General features: G+C 40.1%; 3 protein-coding genes across 5 annotated transcripts; all 3 read left to right on the forward strand.

Annotated features, from left to right (window-relative positions):
- The first annotated feature begins 474 nt into the window (after nucleotides 1–474).
- Nucleotides 475–6,995, forward strand: ppig (peptidylprolyl isomerase G (cyclophilin G)). Of its 3 annotated transcripts, none has more exons than XM_072683973.1 (13): nucleotides 475–493; nucleotides 1,430–1,494; nucleotides 1,652–1,726; nucleotides 1,862–1,969; nucleotides 2,065–2,109; nucleotides 2,249–2,336; nucleotides 2,581–2,610; nucleotides 2,789–2,928; nucleotides 3,514–3,703; nucleotides 3,877–4,092; nucleotides 4,303–4,384; nucleotides 4,533–4,684; nucleotides 4,969–6,995. In XM_072683973.1, the coding sequence occupies exons 2-13, from the start codon at nucleotides 1,434–1,436 to the stop codon at nucleotides 6,119–6,121; spliced, it is 2,340 nt and encodes a 779-aa protein (XP_072540074.1). In that variant the 5' UTR covers nucleotides 475–493; nucleotides 1,430–1,433; the 3' UTR covers nucleotides 6,122–6,995. The 3 variants fall into 3 exon arrangements, with proteins under 3 accessions (XP_072540074.1, XP_072540072.1, XP_072540075.1); XM_072683971.1 differs by having other exon boundaries at nucleotides 478–577; XM_072683974.1 differs by lacking the exons at nucleotides 475–493; nucleotides 1,430–1,494; nucleotides 1,652–1,726 and having other exon boundaries at nucleotides 1,878–1,969; nucleotides 2,535–2,610.
- Nucleotides 6,996–10,547: 3,552 nt separating this feature from the next.
- phospho2 (phosphatase, orphan 2) lies at nucleotides 10,548–14,695 on the forward strand. The gene is made up of 2 exons (XM_072682955.1): nucleotides 10,548–10,630; nucleotides 12,365–14,695. The coding sequence occupies exon 2, from the start codon at nucleotides 12,371–12,373 to the stop codon at nucleotides 13,091–13,093; it is 723 nt and encodes a 240-aa protein (XP_072539056.1). The 5' UTR covers nucleotides 10,548–10,630; nucleotides 12,365–12,370; the 3' UTR covers nucleotides 13,094–14,695.
- A 3,069-nt stretch (nucleotides 14,696–17,764) lies between these two features.
- On the forward strand, nucleotides 17,765–26,601 carry LOC140560017 (kelch-like protein 23). Its single transcript, XM_072683975.1, has 5 exons — nucleotides 17,765–17,854; nucleotides 19,554–20,465; nucleotides 21,789–22,112; nucleotides 24,345–24,497; nucleotides 25,553–26,601. Exons 2-5 carry the CDS (start codon nucleotides 19,562–19,564, stop codon nucleotides 25,861–25,863), a joined length of 1,692 nt encoding a protein of 563 aa, XP_072540076.1. The 5' UTR covers nucleotides 17,765–17,854; nucleotides 19,554–19,561; the 3' UTR covers nucleotides 25,864–26,601.
- The last annotated feature ends 273 nt before the right edge of the window (nucleotides 26,602–26,874 follow it).

Consider the following 26,874-nt stretch of genomic DNA (forward strand, 5'->3'; position numbering starts at 1 on the left):
AATGGGAGCAACTTACAGTGTCTGGATGCAGTTCATTAGACGGGGTGTCCACAAACATTTTGCTTACCAGGTCTGCATTCAGCCCTTTACAAAATATGTTGTATATTTAAATTGGCCCCGTGAACACTGCATACACCAAGGTTCATTTGTAGAGGACCATTAGATTCTACGCTGTGCCTTTCCGTCGTTGCTGATGGGGAAACACTGCCGACACTCCCAAAAGGAAACGCACACAGGGTCGCACACAGTTTCACACAGTTTCGACTAAACATGTCGTTCAACCCAGAAATCCTAGGGTAAACTGTGCACAACGCTGTGAGATAGACGGCGCCCCTGTTGACTGCGCCTTCGTCCCGCCCTGCGCGCTCTCGTGCGCCCTCTTCCGCGCGCTCCAGTTTGGCGCCAGTTACTGCTCGTACTAGAGGGGGCGGGGGTCTTATACCCACAATGCACCGCCCCCCATCAGAGCGCCATCTTCTGAAAGCCGCGCTGTGTAAGGGAGTTTCCAGTCTGCAGTTTTACTGTGTTTTATATGTCCTCTGTGTTTAGTTCAGCCCCAGCCTCGGCTTAACCACGCGTAAGTGTATTGTAGTGTTTCTGAGCTCGACTGTGTCCTCGCTGGAGGGCTGTGTGTGAACGCAGGTTTAATTTGTGGTCAGGCGGAGGCCTCGCTGGAGGAACTTGTGCTGTTAGCATTAGCGTTAGCGCTAGCATTGGATTTGTGTCTCTGTAATTAGCTAGCTAACGTTCTCTCAAATTTGACCTCGGAAACGTTGCGCGGATGTGGGTCGTGTTGTGTCTTTAACGCATCGCTGAGTGAATCCAGACATTTGCGTTGAGAGGCGAGGCGGAGCGGAGTGGAGGGTTATTCGGGATTAGTCGCGGTGCTGTAGACGCGTGTTGAAGACGGAGGAGATTGAATGAACTAGCTAACGTGAACTTGCGGAGAGCAGAGCTGCGAGAGGGCGACCGAAATGTTTCTTCTTTTATTTTTTAGCACAATTTCTAAAATGAACACGAGATAAGGTGTTAGATAAGCAGTTTAACTTTTAAATTAGAGACCAGACCAGAAAACTGTCCAAATGTCCGCCAACGATGAGCTAGTGTTAGTCTGGGACAAGGTTTAACACGGAAATGTAATCACAGCCGTGTGAGGCAGCTGGTCAGATATCAGGCTTTCTGTAGTGACTGTGTGTAATGATTAGACTCGGTCTGAGTGATTACTGTCTTACAGTCGGTAGTATTTAGGTCCTGTCGTGGGTCTGGTGGGTTGAGCCTCGAGGCTGAGTGATGGTGGTGAAATACTCAAGGATTTGTTTCCAGTTTCGTTTTCATTCTCCATGCTTTGCAAGGAAATGTAGATGATTGGGGCTTAATATTTCTGAGAATTTGCTCTGTTAACTAACTGATCATCTCTCTTCCCTGACAGAACTATGGGGGTGAAGGTGCAGCGTCCCCGCTGCTTTTTTGATATTGGCATCAGCAATACACTTGGTAAGAATGCTGTAGTCTGCATCCCCCACACATACAGACACACACACACACATACATATATTGATTTACAAGTTTGACTGTGAATGTGTTTTGTCTCATACTGTATATACTATACATTTATATGTTTATACTATACTGTATTTATATTTATTTTAAGCTGGACGAGTTGTCATTGAGCTCTTCTCTGACGTATGTCCCAAGACGTGTGAGAACTTCCGTTGTCTGTGCACAGGTTCGAAAGCAGTTTATCATAAACATTTTTATTACTATTATAAAACTTAGCATTTTTTATTCTGTAGTAACTTCAATACCACATAATATTGAATGGAAATATTTCATTAAAACATTGTTTTGGTTCATGTTTAAGGTGAAAGGGGGGTTGGAAAAACTACCCAAAAACCTTTGCACTACAAGGGATGCCTCTTCCACAGGATAGTGAAGGACTTCATGATACAAGGAGGAGATTTCAGTGAAGGTAATGTGTACATTGTAAACAGATTGTGCACAACGTTGACTGTAAGTATTGGAATGATATCGCTATAGTTATGAGTGTTAATATTTCTCCTTTAGGGAATGGCAGAGGAGGTGAATCCATATATGGAGGCTTCTTCGAAGGTACAAATGAGCGTTTACAGATTCTGGTTGATTTTCTGGTTTCATTATTGAGAATTGACTTGATATTTGAAGCCTGCCTATTAAATCCCCCACCCTTCCAGTTTAAGATGAATTTCTAACCTTTTCTCTTTTTTTCTAGACGAGAGCTTCTCTGTCAAACATAATAAGGAGTTCCTGTTGTCTATGGCTAACAGAGGCAAAGACACCAATGGCTCACAGTTTTTTATGTGAGTCAGAAGTACAGTAATGGGCCACACTTAAGAGTATTTATGCCTTCTATAAACGTCACCCACTGGATAAAATACTGGTGATATTTGTGTTATTGTTATGTTGAATGTCAAATGTCCCCCACAAGTATAGATATTATGAACTGTGAATTGTTAACGTTGGACATGTCCATTAATCACTGTTTTTGTGTTTATTAGATTTGTATTTACATTCTGCCTCACTGTTTTGTGTCCCTGACCATAGAACTACAAAACCTACTCCCCATCTGGACGGGTAAGCATTTCCGTGTGTGATGTAAATGTAATGAATTACACAGCTATGTAGGTTGTCTCGTAAAATACGTTAATTCTTCCTTTGTTTTTATTGCGCACTATCCTAGTATTTTAATGCATATTTCTGTTATGTTTCTGACTCCTATCTACAATATAATGTGTTTTCTCCTTCCCTCCAGAATTCATGTGGTGTTTGGTCAGGTGATCTCAGGCCAGGACGTGATCCGGGTGATTGAGAGTCAGAAGACAGACGCTAATAGCCGGCCCTACGCAGAGGTCAAGGTGCTTAATTGTGGAGAGCTCATCCCCAAATCCAAAGGTGATTTACTTCTTTCCAGCTCTAAAGCATTGTATGCATTTAGGTTAAAGTAAGAGTAGTGAGTAGTGGCTACTTTGAGCATAAGCGTAAAAACGTCTGTTGGTAACTGACCAATAGAACCTGTGCAGGGGAAAATTAAAATGTTTATTTGATGGCTCACTTAATCATTTATTAAAGGACCCGTATCATGCAAGATGGAGGTTTCCTTTTTTTAAGAGCCAGATGTTTGTCTAACTTAACAAACCTAGTCTTCGCCCCTCAGTCCATGTGTAGAAAGTAAGTTGCAAACATTCTTCCAATTAATTTATTTTTGATTCACTGTTTCTGTGATTTTCATGAAACCATTAGCATTTAGATATACTTTCACACAAAACAGAGAGCGAGAGAAAAACAATCCCCTTTTAACTTTCAGTGGCAGTTATTGTAATTATTATGTGGACTATTTATTATTTGGGCCACTTCTATTTATGTGCCAAATCTTTGTGACCCCTATAAACAAAGTATTTTGACTAATTTTTAATGTGTGTAATTCAAAGTGCAATAAAATCTGCCTTTAATAAAGTTTTGTTCTTTTGGGTGTGCCAGCTAAGAAAGAGAAGAAGAAGAAGAAACAGCAGTCGTCTAGCGAGAGCAGTGACGATTCAGCCTCCTCTTCAGAATCCTCTTCTGATTCTGGGGAGTCTGACAAGGAGGAGAGGAAGCAGAAGAAAAAACACAAGAAGGAGCAAAAGAAGAAAAAGAAGGAACAGAAACACAAGAAGAAAAAGGAGAAAAGGTTTCTATGTGATCTGCACATTGTAGTCTAGTTCAAAAGCAGAATAATACTACAAAGAGGATGTTATGTTGGGGCTTTTTTTGTCTGAATGGAGAAAATATACATTTAGACATGGAAAGAAATTATTGGTTATCTGGTTGCAAATTCCCTTTTCCTTTTTGTTTCTTCTATAGTTCTGATCATGAAGAAGCAGAGGATGCGGAGCCCCAACAACCTGTTTCCACCATCCGTCCAGAGGAAGTCCCACCTATTCCAGAAAATCGTTTCCTCATGCGACGGAGTCCCCAGCAGCCACCCAAAGAGGAGCAGGAAAAGGAAAAACTCAAAGAGGATTCTGGTAAAGAAAGGCAAAGAGAAAAAGAACGAGAACGGGAGAGAGACAGGGATAGGTGAGTTGTTAGTCTTTTTGTTTTATTTTTAATGTTTTCTTGCACTCTTTCTACTTCAGGGTTTTTTCCAGAATCTCATTAATTGAAAGTACATTGTGTAGTGTAAACAAATGTTTTTTTTCACTGTCTTGCCATTTGTAAAGCTGATTTTGTAGTGAGAATTTTAGCTCATTGTAAGTGTGTGCAGTAAATGTTGCCGTTGTGTTCTAGACCAACGATGAACTCAAGGCAGAATCGAACACGTCTGGTGATGACCAGGTCAGGACGAAGAATTAAAGGAAGAGGACCCAGGGTAAGAAAGATTTGGCCGTGTGTGTGTGTGTGTCCCCTCATCATTGTATTTTCCTTGTTTTCCATGTTTTGTGGAAATTCTGAAAAAGCTGTAATATCTTATATTGGCTTGGCTTTCCTTTTCTCCCTATTGTCTTCTTTCTGCACAGCGTTACCGAACTCCATCTCGATCTCGTTCTCGTTCGTGGGACCGATTTCGTCGCAGTGAAACCCCCCCACACTGGAGGCAGGAAATGCAGAGAACGCAGAAGGCCAAACCAAACACGCAGGCCACGCAGGATCGCTGGATAAAAGGAGACAAGTAAGGCTTGAAAAATACCAGCACACTTATGCTTGGGGATACACATTTTTTTTCATTACAGGTGTAAAAACCAGCAGTGCATCACTGATCTTTATGTACAGATTCTACTGTAATGACTTTTGAATATTAGGGTATAAATTCTAGACTTATTTTTAAGATGCTTCAATTAATTTATCTTTCTATTCAGTTACTGTGTAAGTAGTATAATTTTTTTTATAAATATTTACAATATTCTGCATAAATAGTGATTTGTCACAAACTGTGACTCATTTTACTTATTCCAGAGGCGACATGTCTGAGGAAAAGGCAGATGCTGCAGAACCTGCAGAGAAAGAAAAATCCAACACTGACCGAGAAAGGAAAATTTCTGAGAGAGAGAAGAAGGAGAGCAAGCGAAACAAATCAAGGAGTCCGTCTAAAGGACGGGAGAGAAAGAGTGGCAGACATCGCACCAGGAGCAGAGAAAGAGACGGGCGGAAAAAAGGGGACGGTGAAACCGACAAGAGAAGGGGGAGGAGTCGCAGCAAGAGCAAGGAGAAGAAAGAAGAGAGGGAACACAAACGTGGCAAAGCGGACGACAGAAGGGACCGATCAAGCAGCAAAGACAGAAAAGACAAGGACAAAGATGATAAAGAGAAGGACAAAAAAGGGAAAGAGCGAGAGAAGAGCAAAAGCAAAGAGCGGACCAAACTGACGGAAAGTGATGGAAAGGAGAAAGAAAAACACAGGGGGGAAGATGGTAAAAAAGCTGACAAAGAACAACGTGAAAAATCACGAAGCCGAGAAAAAGAACGCGATCGAGACGGCAAGCGGAAGTCCAGGTCCCGGTCGAAGGGACGTGGACCGAAAGATTCAAATGACCGAGGGAGGGATAAACAGAGAAGCATCAGTCGGGACAAAAAATCCAGAAAATCAAAAAGCAGGGAGCGGCAGAGGGATGGGGAGGACAGAGAGAAAAGGAAGAATAATGAAGAAAGCAGGGAGAGTAGAGGGAGGGGCGGAAGCAGGGAGGCCAGAAGGAGAGACGGAAGGCAAGACGGGAGCAGGGAGGCCAGAGGGAGAGACGGGAGCAGGGAGGCCAGAGGGAGAGACGGGAGCAGGGAGGCCAGAGGGAGAGACGGAAGCAGGGAGGCCAGAGGGAGAGACGGAAGCAGGGAGGCCAGAGGGAGAGAGAGAAACTCTAAAGAGAGTTCTAGCCATAAACGCAGAAGCAAAGACCGGACTGATCAGCAGGGCGGAGACAAACAGAGGCGACGGAGGCGGAACAGCAGCAGGAGCAGTGACTCGGACAGCGACAGAGATAAACGGAAGAAAAGGACAAGGAGTGAAAGCCCCAAATCCAGGCAAAAGGTTACAGACAAATCCCGCAGCCCCAGGAGAGAGAGAAACCATCAAAGGAATCAGAAAAAGGACTCCAGCTCCAGTGAAACCGACTGACCTCCCTGTTCAAATTACCTGAGTAAAGGAACTAATGTTGTAGCTAATGTCTATCTGCCACATCTGTAGGATATGGATGATTGCCACAAACACTTTCACCCCGTTTTCTTGTGCTAACAAAAATAAGAAGACTTGTCTCAAAAGTATGGATATTGTAAAAGCCAATTAGCAGATATTTCAACTGCCCCTTGTTTTGAGGCAACAAATTGTGTTCTCCATGTACAGGAACATTGTTTGTGGTAAACAACCGTATGATACAGATTTAGCAGATTGAGATTAGGTAAAAAAAAAAAATACAAAATTTAAAAAATAATAATTCACCTACCCCGGTCAACCATCATCTGAACACCTGACATGCCCAACCCCATAAGAACGGTTATGAAGAATGCTGTTCCTTGTTTGCATTTACATGGATGCTTTAATTTTTTTTTTATTATTTTTTTTATTAAATACACTTGTAAACACGTGAGGTGATCTTGAACTGGAACTAAAGGAACTGCAGATTAGTTGGTCCTTGACCAGAGAAATTGTGTAGTTCTTTTTTTGTTTTTGTTTTTTGTTTTGTTTTCCCTCCCCCACTCTCCCCTTTTTCCTCCCTCCACCATGTTTTTTCCTTGCCTTGCTATTTTGGGAGAAGCTGTTTTTCATGTTGAATGAATGTTAGTTTACATTATTGTTCCTGAAAGAAAATGGTTAATGTTTTTGCCTTTCGCCTCATTGCTGTCTTGAGCTGTGTTCTTAATCTTTAGGGAGAGATTCTGGGTGTGAGTCTATCATTTTGGAGTTTTATTTTGGTTTTATGTTTGTAATAATGTCCAGATACCAGTGTCAGTTAAGTCAGACTTGGGAATTAAAACTGATTTTGAAATAAGAATTGTCTGCAAACTGTTCATTTCAGGGCACTGTTTTTTGAAAGAAAAGCACTATTTGAATGTGAAATGCTAATTAAATATCCCCCTACTCAGAAATGCATCACTGAAAGGACACAGTCGTTAATGTATGGTGATTTACAATCCATTTCTTGGTCTAGGTTTTTTTTTAGGCAGATGTGTATTACACTAGAATGTCGAACATATGGCAGGAAAAAAGGATCTAAGTTAGTAAGACACTTAAATCCATAGTTTGTATGATCTCCACCAATGCTTCTTTTTTATTGGTTTTTGTGTCTGGGCTGTAATTAAATCAGAATCTTCATTTCAGCTCCGGGGTGGGTCAAACACCCGCAATAAGGCCAGTTTGTTTTTTTTGTTTTTTTCATTTAGGGAGGCAGGACGGCGACAGATGATCAAACGTGGGCGGATTCCCAATCAGCGTTCTTTTCTGCACGTCATCAGTCTCAGCCCAAGTACTGTTCCATTCAAAGGTTCACATCTAGCCAGGTACTGTCTAGTGTTTTCCAGGATGCATCAGGACATGACGTGTGGATCAGAATGGATTGGATTATGCACCACACTGCTGTTCCAATTGCAAAGGTACCATACAGTGTCATCCTGTCCTCGGGATATGTACTGAAAGGTTGAACTTGCCTAGTCAGTACTGCCAAGTACACCCGTCTGAACTTACTTAGCATACTTTGTATCGAGAACCTCTCTTGGACCAAACCGGGACGACAAACCATTTTGAAGCAAAATGGGGTCCCCAACCAAATCGTGAAACCACTGTCAGTTCTGATTCTCATTGTGAAATTTTCTAAATGTCAATAGACCTTTTATCATCTCGTCACATCCGGCACTAACTAACGTTAGCAAACTTCTGCCAGCACCGTTTACAGACGACAAGAGGGCACTTTACACGTCTGGGGGTCCCTCCAACATGGACGAAAGGCTAGTTTGTCTTGACTGAAGTGCGTCCCACTGAAGTTCAAAACATTTGTGTGATCCTGCACGTCAAATCTGCCTGTAATGAGTTTAGCAAAGCAGAGAAGGAGCAGAGCGTTTCTTTATGTAAACCATCTCAAATCTCTGAATGGACAGACTAAAGAAACTAGCACTTACTGTGCTTCATTTTGGAGGAGAAACGATTTGATGTTGATTTCATGTTGATTTTTCTCCCTCCATTAGTGACATTAGCAAGCACCCTAAACACAACAATTAGCAAAAAGACATAGTGTCCCGTTTCTACATTAACCTACTTACCAGTATCTGCTGCTGAGGGGTCTGTTTCTCAAGATTTTTAACTAAACCTCGCTGGTAATCTGAATGATGATGAACTGCAAGTTTTGGCATATTAGTCACAAACATGTGTTCACTCTGGTTCAGAATAATTGAGATTTACAGATGGAGGTTGAACATTTTTAAACTTAATGGGTAGGTATGTTTGGATGCGATTGGTGTATTTAGGAAAGGGCAGTTGCCCCAGCCACTGATTACAACATGACTGGAGCCTGTTTTATACTACTATTTACACTTCCCTCCTGAAACACCCAGTTTTAGCAGGGCAGGAAATGTAAAGTGGTAACACCAGGGTTGGTGCCAGGGTTAGTGGATATCCAGGGCTTAGCCCCTATAAACATGATGTCACAAACCATATATACATCCATCTAATCATGTGCTTATTCCTGGTGGGTCCAGAGCCTACCCGAACTCATTAGATGCAAAGCAGGAACACTCCCTAGACAGGCCTCTATTTCACATATCCAACCAGTTGTCCTTATTCTTGACAATGGCCACAGTATGCTAAGTTAAAGTCAGCATATTAAAATGGGTACACACAATTTGCCAACCTTTTCAGAACTAAATTAGATTCATGTCCTTATTAAATTAGGATGACCGCAGCCTTGAGAGGATTCTCAAGAAAGGTCAATTCAAGAAGTTGGGCTGAAGCTGGTATCAGTGCATCAAGAGCTACCATGCACAATGTCTCCACAGTGAACAGCTGTGGCGTTCTCGGTTTAGTGTAAATGACTGCAAAAATAAATAAATAAATATAAAATAAAGGAGCCTTGAGAGTGCTGGAGTTAAACAGGAACCAGAAGAGTTAGGAAGCTCGCAGCTCTGCCTCTTCCTGGGCTCCACCCTCTGACACCACACTTACACACCTGTAGTTAAACCCTGTCCACGTGTATGAGGATATTTTTATAGTTGTCAAAAGTTCAGAAAAAGACCAGGTCAAGGCCTTTTTCTGAGATTCCTGTCTGACTCTCTGCTGCTTGTGACATCTGGCCAGAACAGGACTGAAGGGTGAATTAGGTCAGTCACTCTAAAGGGGCAATTATTTATGCAGTCACATATTGATTGCAGTCACCATAATTTCATTTATTCATTCTGTATAGGGCATGTGAACCTCTTGGGCATCAGTGGCCTACCTTGGTAAAGGATGTCTTGGTAGATGTTTCAATAGGAGTCAAGTAATTGAAATATATATATATATTATAAAACTCTTTTGATCATTAGGGTCAATAAAATAAGTAATCTTTAAACATAAAACATCTGACTCATTAAGTGTTTTACTGCATTATAGAGACTCTGAAGTGCCATGATGTGTCAGACAAATGAAAGTTAATAAAACTGTTGGTTAAACATAAGCTGTGATGTCATGTAATCGAAATCACATGACTTCTCAAACATCCAATCATAGCTTAGGGTTCAGCAATCTTCAAACAGAAGCGCTCCATGTTAATACCACCGATAGGTCAACATACCAGGCCAATATAATGTTATATACATTAATATTATTATTATAATGTAATATACATTTCTTATTAATGAAATAGTCGTGCTAGTTTTTTTTAAGGATGTGTTTATGATATATCCGCATGATGTCCCTAATATGTCATGGGGCATAGATTGTGCTATAACAATGGTTATATACATAGTTTTAGTCTGCTAATTGATTATTATACAGTATTGTTCTTATAATAATTCAATAAATAGGTGTGGCTGCATCCCTGTTAAAACGATCTTACAGTTCTGAGTAAATTTGTCAGCAGGTTCATGAATGCATGGCTCAATGACTTCTAATAATACATCAAGTCTTTAAAGCTGTCCAATTCTCCATGTCACGTCCACACCTAGAAGCCAGGGTTTATTACACTGTAGGTGGTACAATTAGTGAACACGGAAATTCACATTTAGTCTTGAGAGGGTTTTATTAGCTACATGCATTAACGTTGACTCTTCAACGCCCCACGTTAAGGTTGTCTAAGACAACTTGGCACTAAGAGAACTGATATGTCTCCTGTTTCTTTTATGAGGAAAAATATCTGCGTTTTCCTGTGTGGTGTGTTTTGATTAGGACACATGCTGGACATTTCGGACGCATGATCACACAAAAGCCACACATTAGACTGGACTTGCTCAACCTTTAGTTTCAAGTTTTATAAATGTGACTTTTGCGATGGACGTAGTTCGGATTCTAAACTCGTGATCTGAGAAACATTTAATTTAGTGTGTTATTTTTTTTCTGGGATTTTCTTATAAGAGTCTTCTCCTCTTTCCGGTAGGGGGCAGTAACAGCATAATCAGCCGCTCGGTCATTTCAGAGAAGAAGGTGTCTATTCCTGTGGAGCAGGTGAGTATTGAGAGCCCGGGCGGTTTGTTGTTTGATTCATCTGTAGTTAATTTAATATTATATTTTGGATAGAAGTTACCGGTTGAGGGCGGAACCTGTTGTTGTTGCTGTCCGTTGTGGTGAGCGGAGTAACATCATGTCACACATTTAATGGAAGCAGTTGAAGAGTAGCTGACTCAGTCACTCCTCAAACCGAAAGTGAAGTGTGTCTTGTGAGTATAACGAGGGAGAGGGGGAGAGGGAGAGAGAGGGGGAGAGGGAGAGAGAGGGAGAGGGAGGGAGAGGGAGAGAGAGGGGGAGGGAGGGAGAGGGGGGGAGAGGGAGAGAGAGGGGGAGAGGGAGAGAGAGGGGGAGGGAGGGAGAGGGAGAGAGAGAGAGGGAGAGGTAGAGGTAGATGGATGATCTCCAGCTCTACTCCATACACAGCTCCTGAGGGTCTGTTTCTGAATTCTCAATCCAGCTTTGACGTTTTAGCATATCGCTGCTGTCCAGTGAAAGAACATGTCCAATTTTAGTTTTCTCCAAGGTTTGAACCCTGTAGCTGTTCTGGATGAAATTCTCTAAATTCCTTTGAATAAATAATTATTTTACATGAACCTTTTAGCATTTTTGCCTTCTCCTATAAAATCACCGTTCTGGAGATTTTTATTGGACCATGGTAAAGTGTTTCAGTCTTGGTGAGTTAAAATGAGAGAAATGTAACATTTCAGTGAGGTAAATGATGGGAAAAAAAAAAAAAAAAAAAAATATATATATATATATATATAATTTATTTAATCATTATATTTGTTTATTTTAATCATTTATTGTGTGTGTATATATATACATATATATGTATATATATACACACACACATATACATGTTTAAATCGTTATGGTCAATATAAAATATATCTTAAATCATCAGACTCATTAAATGTGCATTCATGACTCATTATAGATGAAATGTGACAGGTTAGCTCTTTAGTGGTGGTTTATAGTAGTGACTGCGTGAATAAAGTAAAATCAAGTGTTTAAGCATTAAATAAGTAATTCCAGCTAACAATGCTCTTTAAAACCGTGTTCTCATTTTCATTAAAAAATGACAAAACAGTGCCCCAGGTATCTGAGACCTTTGGACATTTGAAAGTATGTCCAAAGTATTGGATAATTAGTCTGATCCAAAGGACTGATCCATTCATGGAACCCAATTCGGTATTCTAGGCTTCATAACCCAAGATGAGAGTAACCTACAGCATCATAGCTAACAGCAAGACTCCCCCTTTCTAACTAGCGTGCCCTCGGCCTGTCATCAACTATCAGCAAGTAATCCAGCTTGTCTTTCATATAAGGAGAATCAAGAAGGGAGGAGCTGCTAGCTCCTCTTTAGTCTCACAGATTTTGAATTTCAGAATAAAAGTCCTGAGCCCAGACAACACTGTGCCGTAAAGTAATGTCAATCCTGATGTCTTTCTCTACATTAGAGCATTTTAGAGTAAACAGTTTTGTACTAAAAGTGTTTAAAAAGATAAACATGTTTCCATATATCCAAACATATCTTAGTAGAAAATGCAAAGGAATAGTATAGGATAGTATAAAAAACGTCCTGATACTGTGGGCTAAATGTAATTTCCACTGTGAAACAAGGGCAGGTATTAACAGTAAGTTTGTCATACTCAGGCCAGTACACACATGTAGCTTCTTAAATTCATTAGCATATCTGATCTAGAGGATTTCTCAATGTTGTGTTCACAGGCCAAAATGAAGACGTTAGTTGTGTTTGACTTCGATCACACGCTGGTGGACGATAACAGCGACACATGGGTGGTCCGCTGTGCTCCAGAGCAGAGTTTACCAGCCTGGCTGAAGGACTCCTATGAAAGAGGACGCTGGACGGAGTACATGGGCCGGGTTTTGTCTTACCTCAGAGACCAGTCCGTCCACCCGGACGCGATCAGATCGGTTTTGGAAACGATCCCATTCACAGATGGAATGGTAGAGCTGCTGACTTTTATTTCACAAAACAAGAGTGAAATAGACTGCATCATAGTCTCTGATTCCAACACGCTCTTTATAGACTGGATTTTACAGGCACACGGCTTGAAGGGTGCCATTGACGGCGTGTTTACTAACCCGGCTAGTGTCGATAACCAGGGTTGCATAGGAGTTCAGTGCTTCCACTCGCACCAGTGTGATCGCTGCCCAGTGAACTTGTGCAAACAGAAGGTTTTGAGTGATTTCAGACAAAGCCAGGCCAACTCTGGCATCTGCTATCAGGCTGTTTGTTACGTTGGGGATGGAGGGAATGATTTTTGTCCTGTAAAACTTCTGAAAGAGACAGATCTGGTGATGCCACGTAAAGGGTACACCCTTGAAAAACTGCTGTCCAAGGCCGGCAGTGAAAATATTGTCCTTAAACCCCAAATTGTGCCTTGGAGCAGTGGCAGTGAAATCCTTCAGCAGTTGAGAAACCTCATCCAGTAGTAATCTGACCTTGTAATTGAGGAATGGCAATCTGGCTAAATCATTTATAACGGGTTAAAAGAGATACAGCTGTTAGAACATATAAAATAGAATGTAGAAAATGCATTATTACTGTTACAGAATATAAGAATAAGAATGACATATGAAAGAGCTTGTATAACAAAATATAAAATGAGAACTAAGAAATGAGGTGGTTTATTTGTGCTTTAGCTTATCCATGGCAAAGTATCCTTTTTGAATTTGGACCAGCTTTACTGAATGTGGGCAAATATGAGACATTTTAGCACAACACACTCTTTATAGCTTGCATTTTACAGAGATAAAGGGTGCCATTTATATGTGTATATGTATGTACTATCTTTATATATCTTTATATAGCAGTAAGGATAAGGATGTAAGGATGCACATGTGGGAGCATTGATAAATCACTTAAGCTTAAACTTAGGAAAAATGTTAAATTGTCCCCTAAATCAAAATAACGTTTTCACTGCCCTTGAAATGACCATGGTTTAAACATGGGAGAAGAGCTGCAATCCCATGAGATTCAAAATCAATTGCAATGAAAACTGATAATGGTATTTCCATCAGGTCTGTACCTTTTGCGTGAGTCCCTTTGATCAGCCGGCATCAGAACTAATCTGTACTGTATGATTATCAGTATTTATTATGTTTTTCAGCATATATTGAGAATCAATGTTTAAATGGTACACCATGCTGTTATTTTTCACTGACTGTGGGTTTCTGTCAGTGAGTTGTAACCTCAGGGATAAAGCTGTTGATAAACACACTGAACAAGGGTCAGTGTGACTGCATAGACGCCAGTATTTAAAAGCATTTTGTTTATAGTTAATAATTGTATTAATTGTAGTAATTACATTACTCTACTGTTTACCATTAAACTACTACAGCTGAATTTAGTGTTCTTTGCATATACTGATATGTTAGGCTTCCACTTTTCCAGTTGTGCTGTGAACTTAAACATAAGCTCAGTTGTGATTTGCTGAGAGCTTGTCTGTTTTATCTAGGCCTTCGTGATACAAATAATGCCCATCTTGCGATTACATTGTTGCATATCTCTAAGCTCTCCAGATTCTTCTTTCACACCAACAATACAACATTACAGACAGCTTAGAGCTCATTTTCACATGTGCAGCCAATTCTATTGGTGTAAACCAAGTGTAAACCAAGTGTAAACGTAAGGGACGTTGCTAGATATTTATGGATGTGGATTAGACTTGCTGTGGAGGGGTGGGTGTTGGCGCAATATGAGGAAGGCAGGGTCCATCATGACTGGTTAGAGCTGCAGTAACTGTAAGATTCATTGAAATTATAGCGGTTTTGTGAAGTTGGGACAGAGTCAATCTGTCACCTTCCAACAGATAGATCAACCAGTGGAATTCAAGCAATGCTCCCTCAATGTTATAGAAATACACAGACTATAGATGAGTTTCTGGTCTATAAACATTAGTGGGTGCACGTGCAGCCATGGGCCAAAAGCGCTTTGGAAACATGTCGGGTCACCAGATTGTAACGTTAGTCAACTGCTGTGTATTTCACACTGTTTAAATTCTTGTTGACTCAATAATAAAATCCAGTTTCAGAGTTGGATCTGTTTGTTTTTTATTTTTGTTTGCCACCTTTTTTTTTTTTTTTTGCAAAGGGATGTGAAGCCCTAGGGATATTAACCATATGTCCTCCATCTTCTGTGTGGTTGGTGTAGTTTTCTGCACAACTCGTTGCACAGAAACCCATCTATAGTCTGGAACCTGATCAGACCTGCTCCTTCACCCATATCAGTGTTCTTCAGCCTACTTCTCATCCTTCCTTTGTATTTATTAGCACATTGCTTATATATTTATTTTTTTTAACTCAGATTTACAAGAACTCAAGGCTCATTATCAGTAAGGCATAATATTTACACCTGTCTGGCCTTCTCAGCTGCTGCCTTAATATTCACATATCCATCTATATGTTGAGAAACTAAGAGATATACAATTTGACCAACACTATTTTTTTTCACTTACATTAACTCACTAAACAACAATTTATGCTTACTGCTGGTTGGAGATATGAAGGTAAGGACTAAACATGTCAAAACACTACTCATTATATATTCACACAATATTAAATTATTCAAACAGAACTACTCGTGTTAACCTGGTGTTGGATTACTAACAAGAACAGAGTAAAAACTGCATAACTAGTAGGTAGGTGTCTCACATACTTCTATACACACAAATTAATCACAAAATCATCTCCCTTTACCCCACACCACTCTGCACCCAGATACCTAATTTTCTTAAATTTAGGATAAAAAAAAAAATAAAAAGCTACATGGTGGTTATGCTGAGTAATGAGAAGTTTTACAAATGCATTTCCCCCAAAAAGTATATTTTTAAAAATTATAAATAATATTTAATAATAATAATAATAATTAGTTTAATAGTAAAGAGTGCCGTTGATGCATTCCACTTCAGCCTACTGTGCCATTTCCGTCCCCAGAAAATTACATGTATAAATGTACACAAAAAATAATTGTAAAATACATTTTTTATTAAGCACAATGTACAAGTGTCTTGTACCATAAACCACTTTTTCCAATTATGTTTATCCATTATCCATTTATCCATTAGTTTAATAAATTACATGATGAAAAAAATACATTTCAGGTTTGGGTCTTAGAAAAATACAACATGCAGGCATATATTGTAATAAATATCAATAATTTCAATTATTTGAACATGTCAACTATTTCTTTAAAATAAACACTTTCTTGAGGGAAAATTAAAGGAATTATTAGACATGCTTTTAAATATTCTTATAATATTTTATAACACTCTAATAACACATATATTTAACTTTTCAAAACATGTATTGGTCATGTTTTGAATTGTGTCCACAAACTTTGGCTTTTTAGGGAAAAACTCACCCAATACGTTTAGCTAATAAAGCTGTGTCCACAAACTTTTGCTCAAAAGATATTTGGGGGAAACACGCATCCAGACAGACAGAGACTTATAAAGGTATAGAGAGACAGGCAAACAGACAGCTATACAGGGATAGACAGAAAGAGTTGTAGCGGGACAGAGACAGAAAGGCAGGCAGAGAGTTGTAGAGGGACAAAGGCAGGGAGCTATAGACAGACAGGGAGCTATAGAGTAATAGTGGGCTAGACAGACAGAGTTGTAGAGGGATGGGTAGAGAGATAGACAGACAGAGAGTTGTAGAGGTAAAAAGAGAGGGACACACAGACAGCTATAGAGGGATAGACAGAAAGAGTTGTAGAGGGAAAGAGACAGAAAGACAGAGAGTTGTAGAGGGACAAAGACAGACAGACAGGGAGCTATAGAGGGATAGACAGACACAGACAGAGTTGTAGAGGGATGGGTAGAGGTATACAGAGAGACAGACACACAGACAGCTATAGAGGGATAGACAGAAAGAGTTGTAGAGGGACAGAGACAAAGACAGACAGGGAGCTATAGAGTAATAGAGGGATAGACAGACACAGACAGAGTTGTAGAGGGATGGGTAGAGGTATACAGAGAGACAGACACACAGACAGCTATAGAGGGATAGACAGACATAGAGTTGTAGAGGTATAGAGAGACAGGCAAACAGACAGCTTTACAGAGATAGACAGAAAGAGTTGTAGAGGGACAGAGACAGAAAGACAGAGAGTTGTAGAGGGACAAAGACAGACAGACAGGGAGCTATAGAGTAATAGAGGGATAGACAGACAGACAGAGTTGTAGAGGGATGGGTAGAGGTATACAGAGAGACAGACACACAGACAGCTATAGAGGGATAGACAGACATAGAGTTGTAGAGGTATAGAGAGACAGGCAAACAGACAGCTATACAGAGATAGACAGAAAGACAGAGAGTTGTAGAGGGACAAAGACAGACGGGCAGAGAGTTGTAGAGGGACAAAGACAGACAGACAGGGAGCTATAGAGTAATAGAGGGATAGACAGACAGACAAGGTTGTAGAGGGATGGGTAGAGGTATAGAGGGATAGACAGACAGACAGAGAGTTGTAGTGGGACATGTGGACAGACAGACAGAGAGTTGTAGTGGGACATGTGGACAGACAGACAGAGAGTTGTAGTGGGACATGTGGACAGACAGACAGAGGTTGGAGAGACTCTAGTAACAGTTTTATTGAGAGGAACAGAGAGAAAGGGAGGCTTAGCATTAGCACAGTAAGAGGGGAGAACCGGTTCAAGCCGGTTTAAAGACAGAAGTCACAGTGGCTCACTATCAATCTATTAATCTATCTATAAACATCATACCTTAGTTTTCATTTCATGTCTCAAAAAGCATAAAGCATATCAACTATTTTATACTATTACTATAAACATAACCTACTATAACCTACACCATACATTAAGCCGTTCTTGATCCGGTAAAAAGAAGAAGAAGAAGATTAAGAATCCACGTGATAACTGTATAAGCACTGTATAATAATGTTCACTGATTTCCTGAGAGCTAAAGGACATTTGAGGGGAGGGCTAAAGCCCCCTAAAACGGGCCTAGCGACAGCCAGGTAAACATTAGCATCGTCGCTGGATTGGACGGGACACTATTGGGCTCCTCTGTGCTGCGCTAGGGTATGCACGAAGGGTTAGCCAATCACAACGTCGGAGGGCGGGGCTAGCCGAAAAGCAGGTGGGGAAAACAACGCGTGCAGAGTGAATGATCGTGGAGACGTCAGAGCCTCTCCTGCACGCATCTGAGCTATGGTCTAAACACAGCACGGTAAGTCTATGGACACTCACTGCCTTTTCACACGTAGGTCCCCCACTGTCTTACGTTTATGCTAAAAAGCACCCAAGCTCTGCACCGTAGCTCTGGTGTGGGCTGTCCGCTCCATCTGCACGCAAACACAGCACACCGACCTCTGAAATGTAATCACAGAAAACAGCTCGATTTTGAAATTGCATTTGTGCTATTGTGCGTTTTAGTGTATAGTTTAGAGTAGTAATGTCATGTTCGTGTTATTCACTCGCGCCGTAGTAATGTAATATCTGACGATTATGTTACTGGAGCTGAAACTCAATCGGTTTATTGGGGTCGGTGCTGTGCTCGTATTCACAGGCAGCAGTCACCCAGCAGGAATTTCTGATGAAGGTTTAAGCTATGTCTTTTTTTTTTTTTACGTTGTCACAGCATCAGCTTCCTCGAGATCACCTCTCAACACTGCAAACGGACAGGGTGCAAACCTAACAGTGATACTTCAACATTAGGACCACACTGATTTTTACTAAAGCAATAGAACTCCTGGAGGAGGAGCATCACATGTGATGCAAGTAACATCACAGCTGTGGTGGGGTACTAGACCAATAAAATGGTTTGATCGAGCAGAATTGTGATTTAGGAGCACGTCTATCCACTTCCACAGAGGGAAAATCAGCCTTATTACATTAAGAATGTAAAACTAATGCAGTGGACCACAGCTGGGGTAGTCCAGGAAGCAGGGATGCTCAGTCAAACCTGTCCAAAAGGAGAAGAGCTGGACATTGCAGTTAGACGATCCTCGACTGTGGGCTTAAGTCATTTGTCTAACTGAGAAAACATGCTTTCTGTAATACCCCCTGCTGACATGCACAGTGTATTGGATGTTTGAACTCTTTTCGGATCAGTTGACTTGGCTCACCAATAAGAGTCGACTCTCTTAGCTCCCGAACCACTCTTCATTCATGGTAATTAAATGTCTTTAAGGAGCATAGTTAGACATATTTTCTGTACAAACGATTAAAATACAATGTTTGTATTTTGCTGTAATGCTGTGATGCTGTAAGGGTCTAAAACACAACTTGCAGACACCGAGTAATTTATTAGTAAGTAACAGTGGGTAGGGCTTCCGACTGGGAAGGCCACTGCAGAGCACTGAAAAACGTCAAGTTCACAAAGCCAGTTTGAGAGACTTTTGCTTTGTGACATGGTGCATTATTGTCCTGGAAGTAGACGTCGGACGATGGGTCACAATGGGAAATATTGTGGCACATGGTTAGCAACAATTGTCTAGTCTTTAACTGTCCAGTTTTGGTAAGCCTGTGCCCACTGCAGCCTCAGCTTTGTGTTCTTGGCTGACAGCAGTGGAACTCAATGAGGTCTTCTACTGTTGAAGCCCATCTGCCTCAGTGTTGGATGTGATGTGCTCTCTGAGGTGCCTTACTGCTCGCCCCACAGCTATACAGGATGGTTACTGGAGTTGTAGTCTTTCTGCCAGTGCAATCCTATCTGCAAACTGGATGCTTTTATTAATTGCACCAGATATCAGCAGTTCTCAGACCAACCCGTCTGGCACTAACAATCATACCATTACCATTACCATTAATACTTTATGCTGTTTGCTGGTACTTTAAGTGTTAACCTTTAAGGAAACTCAAAACTCAATCTTTTGATGCAAATTCATACACGTATTATACCACAGTGTTGTGTTGTATTTTTTCAGGGTCAGAAATGTCTAGTCGAGGTTATGAGGGCTACAGGTATGATTTCTGTGACCCGGCTCACCCAGCGGAGATGCTGGATGCTCTTCAGGACTTCCGGGCCGAAGGGCTATTCACAGATGTCACCCTGCTGAGTAATTCTGGACGTGTTTTCCTCTGCCACCGCATGGCACTGGCAGCCCGGAGTCCATTCTTCCGTGCCATGTTCACAGCTGACATGCGAGAGAAGAGGGACAAGTGTGTACACCTGCCAGGCCTGGACAGTGAAGTTTTGGGTGCAGTTATTGACTTTATTTACACTTCGAGAGTCACCATAGCCCAAAGCAACGTGGAGAGACTGATGGAGGCAGCCAGTCTGCTGCAGCTAGGGTCTGTGCAGCAGGCATGTGAGGGCTTTCTGATCCGCCTGCTGGACGTGGATAACTGCCTTGGCATGCAGGCTTTTGCAGAGTTGCATATGTGTGGAAAACTTGAGATGGAGGCCAGGAGGACCATGCTGTCCAGGTTTGAGGAGCTTGTAGACCAAGAGGAGTTTGTGGAGCTCAGTTCTGAAAGGCTTCGAGCTATACTGTCACTGCCGAACATCAGCATGCGTAAAGAACAGACTATGTTAGATGCCGTGATGCGCTGGGTTAGCCATGACAGGCAAGCCAGGTTAAAACACACTCAGGAATTAATGCATTGCTTGCATTTGAATTTGGATGAGCAAAGCTTCAGCACTACTTTTAATATGTGGGACAGTTACTTATTTACAGATTCAACAAGTATTCGCACCATGGTTGCACACTTGCTAAAACCTAGCTTAAATGCTGCCCGTATACCTAGCAAAAAGCCGACCTCCAGTATGTATGTGATCGGTGGCTACCACTGGCGTCCCCTAGCTGAGGTCCATGCCTGGGATCCGCTGACCAGAGGTAGGTAGAGTAACCTAAAACCATTCTTTAGCCATTTTCGCACACTTAGGACATGTACTTTTAATGTTCAGTTTTTAATTTTGCTAAACTACTCTACACATTATATTATACTTAAACCCTTTCCCTTTTATTACTGGTTATATCCGGTTGAAAGATGCATGCATGGTGACCTGAGGATCGTTGGTTCGAATCCCGGGTCGTGCTGCTTGCCATCAGCAGCCAGAGCCACAGAGAGCACAATTAGCCTTGCTTTCTACGGGTGGGTAGATGGCTCTCTCTCTCTTCCCACATCACTTCAGTGTGATGCTGGCTGGCATGGACGTCTGCTAGCCGATGCTTTAGAGCTGGGTAGCCGGCCCATTCCTCTGAGCATATTGGTTATTCTAAAGGAGACGGTGTCTGGTTGCACATGTGTTGGTGGAGGCATGTGTCAGTCCTCATGCTCCCAGTGTCAGGAGTATTACTCATGATGGGGAGAGTACTAATGAGTGGGTTGGGTAATTAGCTGTCTAAAACTGGGGAGGAAAATTGTGTAAAAAGAAAAAGCATTTGTGAAAAGTGAAAGAGTTAAATAACATTATATCATTTTTACTTTAATAAACTGATTACGCCTAGTAAACAACTTACACTGTTACGTAAAACATTATCCGGCCCCATAGAACTGCTGTGTAACATCTGCAGAAGAACTTAAGTGTTGTACACTCTTTGCGCTAAAATAAAAAGCTAAATGCTAAAAATGATAGATGTGAGCACAACAGAATAAAATTAAATTAAAAAACACAACTTCGGAGCTCAATTTTAATGGCTAAAGAGTAAATATTTAAAAGGTAGATGACTCTTCTCACAAACATACATAGAAGTATGTATGCATATTATTAAGTAAAAGTAAATGCAATATCATTTGAAAGTATTCTCACTATTTACTTTATTATTTCTTAGAAACTCCTCATTTGTACTTTCACTTATCTTATAGCGCTCCAACTTATAGGTCCACTATATAAGTATACAGTTGTAGACTGTAGCACTTCTTTTGCTGTTTCTGACTATAGGAGAACTGCTGAACAGCGGTGCTGTGTGTGCCTAAAACACACCAGTATTGTTGCTGAGATTATTCAATCAAGAACACTTTGTGGTCAGAAACTGACCATTAATAAGGGCTAATACAAATGGTAAAACCCGTCAAGATGGAACCACAAAGGAGGCATTTCTAATCATGTAACCAGTGAGAATACTGGTTACATGATTACTAGAGTGCAAAATTTCACTTAAGTACATGTGACTAAGTAAACGTAACTCGTTTCTATCTGCTTGTGCTTCTGTTAGATTCCTGGGTGCAAGGACAGGACATGCCTGACCACACCAGAGAAAGCTACAGTGTGACTCAGCTGGGGCCAGATGTTTACGTTACTGGTGGATACCACACTGACACCATAGAGGCTCTGGACACTGTGTGGGTGTATAACGGGGACAGAGATAAATGGACACTTGGCATCCCCATGCTGTGGGCACGGTATTATCATTGCTCCTTAGCTCTGCATGGGTGTGTGTATGCAGTTGGAGGGTACAGAGGTGGCGCTCCCACTGCAGAAATGGAGTTCTTCGACCCATTAAAGAAGAAGTGGGTTCCTGTAGCCAGAATGGTGCAAGGTAGGCTAACGAACACACCATGATGCACATATGTATCCCCATATTTAAATATTTTTTCAAATATGTATATTTGAATATTATTTTTTATACAATGAACAGGAAAACCTTGTTTAGAAATGTGTACATATTCAAAAAAAAATACTACTAAAACAATATAAGCATGTACTCTGCATGCAGTTATAACTAATGTCCATGATATGCTCGTAAATCGCTATCCTGTTGTCAGTCCTTAGTGAAAACAATTACTGTTGTAGTCCTAATACTCATTCCTAAATCAATATTATCTAGTATAATAATTGTGATGTTCCGCTTACTGTAATATAGGAATAGCATTGATATTGTGGCTATGCTCAGCAAAGCATTTTGCCAACTTCACTGTAAAACTTTGGTGAAGCAGGCAGGAAACTGATTGCGAGTCAGTCCGCATACTTTTTTCACTTCAGATGCCGGTTTTGTATTCAAACATCCAGAACTGCATGTAAGCCTGTGCATTTGTCCTCAAAGCATGTTGCTCAAAGCATGACATGCTTCGAGTAATATTACAGGAGTTTACTCAAATATGACTCGAGGTATGCAGCGTTACGCAGTTCCTGTGAGCGTTGCCCTGCCCACTTCGCCAAATGGCAATGATATAGACGCTATTCTCCCTTTTACAGGTCTGTGAATCACAAGGATTTGAAACTATTATTTTAAGGTAACTACATAGTGTTGCTTTAGGCATGAGTTTTATTTGGAACCCTGAAGAAAACAACAGGTATGTGATTCAAGAAAAAGAACACTTTCCTGTCACAAGGGTGACTGGTGTAAGTGACTGTGGACACGTTTTTACCTGCCACCGCATGGCACTGCTGGCCGGTGTCCCTTACATGTGGGAGAAGGGGGACAAGTGTGAAGAAAGCAGTTTTACCAGAAGTTCAAGCTGTAATTTTGCCCAAGAAACCTCAGGCATGCATTATCAGTATAAAAACAAGTTGGACTGTTAATTGCAGTCATACCAGACCAGGCTTTTATCTCTTTGAATGAGAAGACATCTATAAACCTGGCACTGAATGCCACATTAACATCTGAATGTCTGAAATCACTGGTAAAATATGACATGGTATAAATAGTTTTAGAAACATTTTGCTGTATTTGGCTCAAAAACTGCACAAAATACCTTCTTTTTCAGGCTGGCACTTGTGTGGCCAGAGCTGGTGTTCTTCCTACATGCAAACTATGCAAATTGCGTACAGCCCTTTAACTGCTGGGGGCTATTTATTTGATAAGCCTGTTTTACATTTCTGACAAGATGAAGAGTGTGCAACAGAGCATGCAACAGTCTCATCATGTATAACAAATACCGGCTAAATTATTTTTGTCATTTATTTAAACGTAGTAGCGGCATACATGACAGTCTGGCTTTGAAATGCTGTTGCATGTCAGGGGCCAAAAAACTTAACAAGAAAAGTCTCTGATGATGAGGTGCAAAAACATGAAGTTACCAACATGCGATATCACTCAGATAAGTCATTATGGTTTCTTGCCTCATTAAAGTGTGACTGAGTGATCAAAAATGTTCACAGGGTGAGTCTCCTTACGCTCATTAGGACATCAATGCCCCAAACAATGCACTCATATAATGCATTATTTGTGTGTAAAATGTGACCTGATTAGTGTACTATATAGTGAGATTTATGATGATACCATTGGCAACCGTGCCTTAAGGTTAATTCTACATAATTGTGAAGTTTGTAGGTTGACATGAATAACAAAAGATGATTTAAGAGGACGTTTAAGAAGCGGTTATAGATGGAGTGTAAGTGAGGGGGGCCCCAAATCAAGTTTTATTTAGGGCCCTAGGAAGCTAGGACCACTACTGGCACCTGTAGAGAATTGCAGACCATCCCATTTAATTTTTCAACCCACTGATGGGTCTCCTCTTTCTTTGTAATGTCTCTGTTTATCACCCAATCTATATTACTACCTGACGGACTGGATAGAGAAACTGAGGAGACGTCAGTTAGAGATATGAGAAAAGTGACTTTTTATCATTTATAACATAGCAATGTGTATCAAATGAACATTATAAAGCATTATATGATATTTGTTTTTAATGAAATGGTCAGTGTTTCTCTTAAACATACATTGTTGGTGACTAATCAATTTTGTATTCAGGACTGGGACTGAGAACTGCTTGCTCCCATGAGTTCATCAATATATGGTGTTCTGCATTGTCATTTTCTGTTGTTGTAGGTGTGGGCAACGCCACAGCATGTGCTTTATATGACACCATCTACGTCATCGGTGGCCATTATGGTTTTAAAGGAACCTGCACTTATGAAAAGATTCAAATGTATCGATCAGACCTGAATGAGTGGAGCATTGCAACTACTTGTCCTCATCCAGGTCATTTTCTTTACTTTACCCTGGTGAACTGCCATTTAATTGTTCAAGAACAGCCTTATTCTCCGTTTTTAATGCAAGTGTGTACAATTCTGTCATTGTGCATCGCTATTGTACTATTGTACTATTGTACTAGGAATGACTGTTTTCAATCATATAAAGCCAAATATACTTGCAGTGCAAAGTACCAAGAGCTCATGAATGCATTTTTTAAAGTATCAGGCTGCCTTATCCACCTATAACATAGCAACAACCTAAAAACATTAAAAAGCAACAGTCAAGTCAAGAACATGACACCTAACCAGCCTGTCAGAAATAACTTACAAACAAATAAATTAACGAATTACCTTTAGCTAACAGCAAAAAACTGAAAAAAAACTCCCATCACAGATCATTTAATGGTTAAATACAGTTCAACTATCCAAAAACAGATGAGGGGAAACTAAGCCATAAGTGTTTACATGCATCAGCTCTTGCTTATAGATTGAAGCTATTTTCTTTACATATGTAAATAATTTATTTTTGTAATTAATTTTTTTTCTTGTCTTAAAACAGCAAATATCAGCAATAGAACTGTGGTATTTGTGCGGTGTTTTGTGGTCACGGGCATGAGGCTGGAGGCCAAATATAGCAGTGTTATTATAGAATTATGTTGCAGATAAATGTATAGAAATTATTGTAATGGGATATTGGTATTCTATTCCTGTTAGATTTTGAAGAACTAAATAAATGTAAATAAATTAATGAATTGGGCATGTTTTAAAAATAATGGACATAACTGCATATGCATAATTTATTATAATAAAATGAAAAAAGATAAATGATAATTGATCATTTTGTATTTTAAAATAATAATTAGTGCATATGATGTATTCCCAAATAACTTAATACTAAAACTAACTCAATTTAATACCACTTTTACGGTTCATAATGTACTAAACTACAGTAAACTACACTGAATAAAATAACAATAATAATATTGAATACTGAATAATATTACCATTATTAATATTTAATAATAGTGTCAGTGTGTTTGACTTGTTCTTCCTTTCTTATAGAGTATGGTCTTTCCTCTGTGACCTTAAATAATTGCTTGTATCTGGTGGGAGGACAGACTGCCACAGTGGACTGCTACGACCCAGAGAGGAATGAATGGAGAGAACCCTCTGAAATGAAGGAGAGAAGGATGGAGTGTGGTGCTGTGGTCATAAACGGTTGTGTTTATGTATCTGGGGGTTACTCCCTCTCCAAAGGCACGTACTTAGACACAATTGAAAGGTACGATCCTGACACAGGCTCATGGGAGATTGTTGGAAATCTTCCAATCCCAGCACGTTCTCATGGCTGTGTGTGTTTGTACAGTGTGTAAAACGAAAGACACGTGCATAAGTGAGTTTTACAGAGGTGTAAGGCAGCTACCTTTTTTAGACTTATTGTGCTAATAAGCAGTGTGCTGCTTATCACAGGTCTGAAATTAAACAGTGCCAGATTTCCAAGTCTATCTATTTTTAATAATCCACTAGAGGATCATCGATGTTTTAGCCTTGAATGTGATTAGATTAAGAAATGGTGTTACAAATAAAGAACAAAGGAAACATTTATCATAAACAAAAACAGTGTTTTACAGGAATGATATTCTGACACCTCTAATTTATAGATTTAAGCACAGTGATATGCACAATGACGATGCACACAAAGCAGAACAGTTAGAAAGGCATCCTTTGTAATTAAAACAGACTTGCACATTTTCAAACTGTCAGGACTACAGAATGTGAAAAATGAAGTGGAATGTAAAATATAAAGTATTTATTTGTTTGTAGTTTATGATATGTGAACAGTTCTACTATTTTACTGTTAAGTATTAACTTTCTAAAGTATTTAACTTTAATATCAATGTATTGTTTCTATTCATGTAAAACTGCCTCTGCCTCATTCAGAAAGCACCATTCATGATATCAGAAATATAACAAAGATGATGACATTTATGATTACATTTAAATATAAATTATATTGCAGATTTATGCTAAATGAAATATTTAATGCATGTATTCACACAGCCTCAAATATGGTTGTAATTGTGCTGTTTGCAAAATAAAATACTGTGAAGAAGACTGAATCTGTGTTGTCATTCTGTGCTTTGTTTTACTTACCTAGCAGTGACCTATGCCTTTTAACAGTCATGTTTAGCAATGTTCAAGAGTAAAACTACCAATATCTCTTGAATAATTGTTTTACTTAAATATTAGTCAGCCTTATATGTTCTCTGTATCTGTAACATAGCATCAACCAAAGGGCATTAATAAGCAAACAGGTTTAAAATGACACATAACCAGTCTATCAAAAAAAACAAAAACAAAAACAAAAAGAAACATACAAACAA

Source organism: Salminus brasiliensis, chromosome 7 (genome assembly GCF_030463535.1).
Source record: "Salminus brasiliensis chromosome 7, fSalBra1.hap2, whole genome shotgun sequence".
In the NCBI taxonomy this organism is placed as follows: domain Eukaryota; kingdom Metazoa; phylum Chordata; class Actinopteri; order Characiformes; family Bryconidae; genus Salminus; species Salminus brasiliensis.

What these genes read in the sequence shown, in the direction of transcription:
- ppig (XM_072683973.1), top strand. Translation starts at nt 1,434, where the DNA reads ATGGGGGTGAAGGTGCAGCGTCCCCGCTGCTTTTTTGATATTGGCATC. An exon ending in TGGCATCAGCAATACACTTG is followed by an intron (nt 1,495 to 1,651) that starts GTAAGAATGCTG and finishes ATTTATTTTAAG; the next exon opens with CTGGACGAGTTGTCATTGAG. An exon ending in AAGAAGAAAAAGGAGAAAAG is followed by an intron (nt 3,704 to 3,876) that starts GTTTCTATGTGA and finishes TTTCTTCTATAG; the next exon opens with TTCTGATCATGAAGAAGCAG.
- LOC140560017 (XM_072683975.1), top strand. Translation starts at nt 19,562, where the DNA reads ATGTCTAGTCGAGGTTATGAGGGCTACAGGTATGATTTCTGTGACCCG. An exon ending in CTGGGATCCGCTGACCAGAG is followed by an intron (nt 20,466 to 21,788) that starts GTAGGTAGAGTA and finishes TGCTTCTGTTAG; the next exon opens with ATTCCTGGGTGCAAGGACAG. An exon ending in TGTAGCCAGAATGGTGCAAG is followed by an intron (nt 22,113 to 24,344) that starts GTAGGCTAACGA and finishes CTGTTGTTGTAG; the next exon opens with GTGTGGGCAACGCCACAGCA.
- phospho2 (XM_072682955.1), top strand. Translation starts at nt 12,371, where the DNA reads ATGAAGACGTTAGTTGTGTTTGACTTCGATCACACGCTGGTGGACGAT.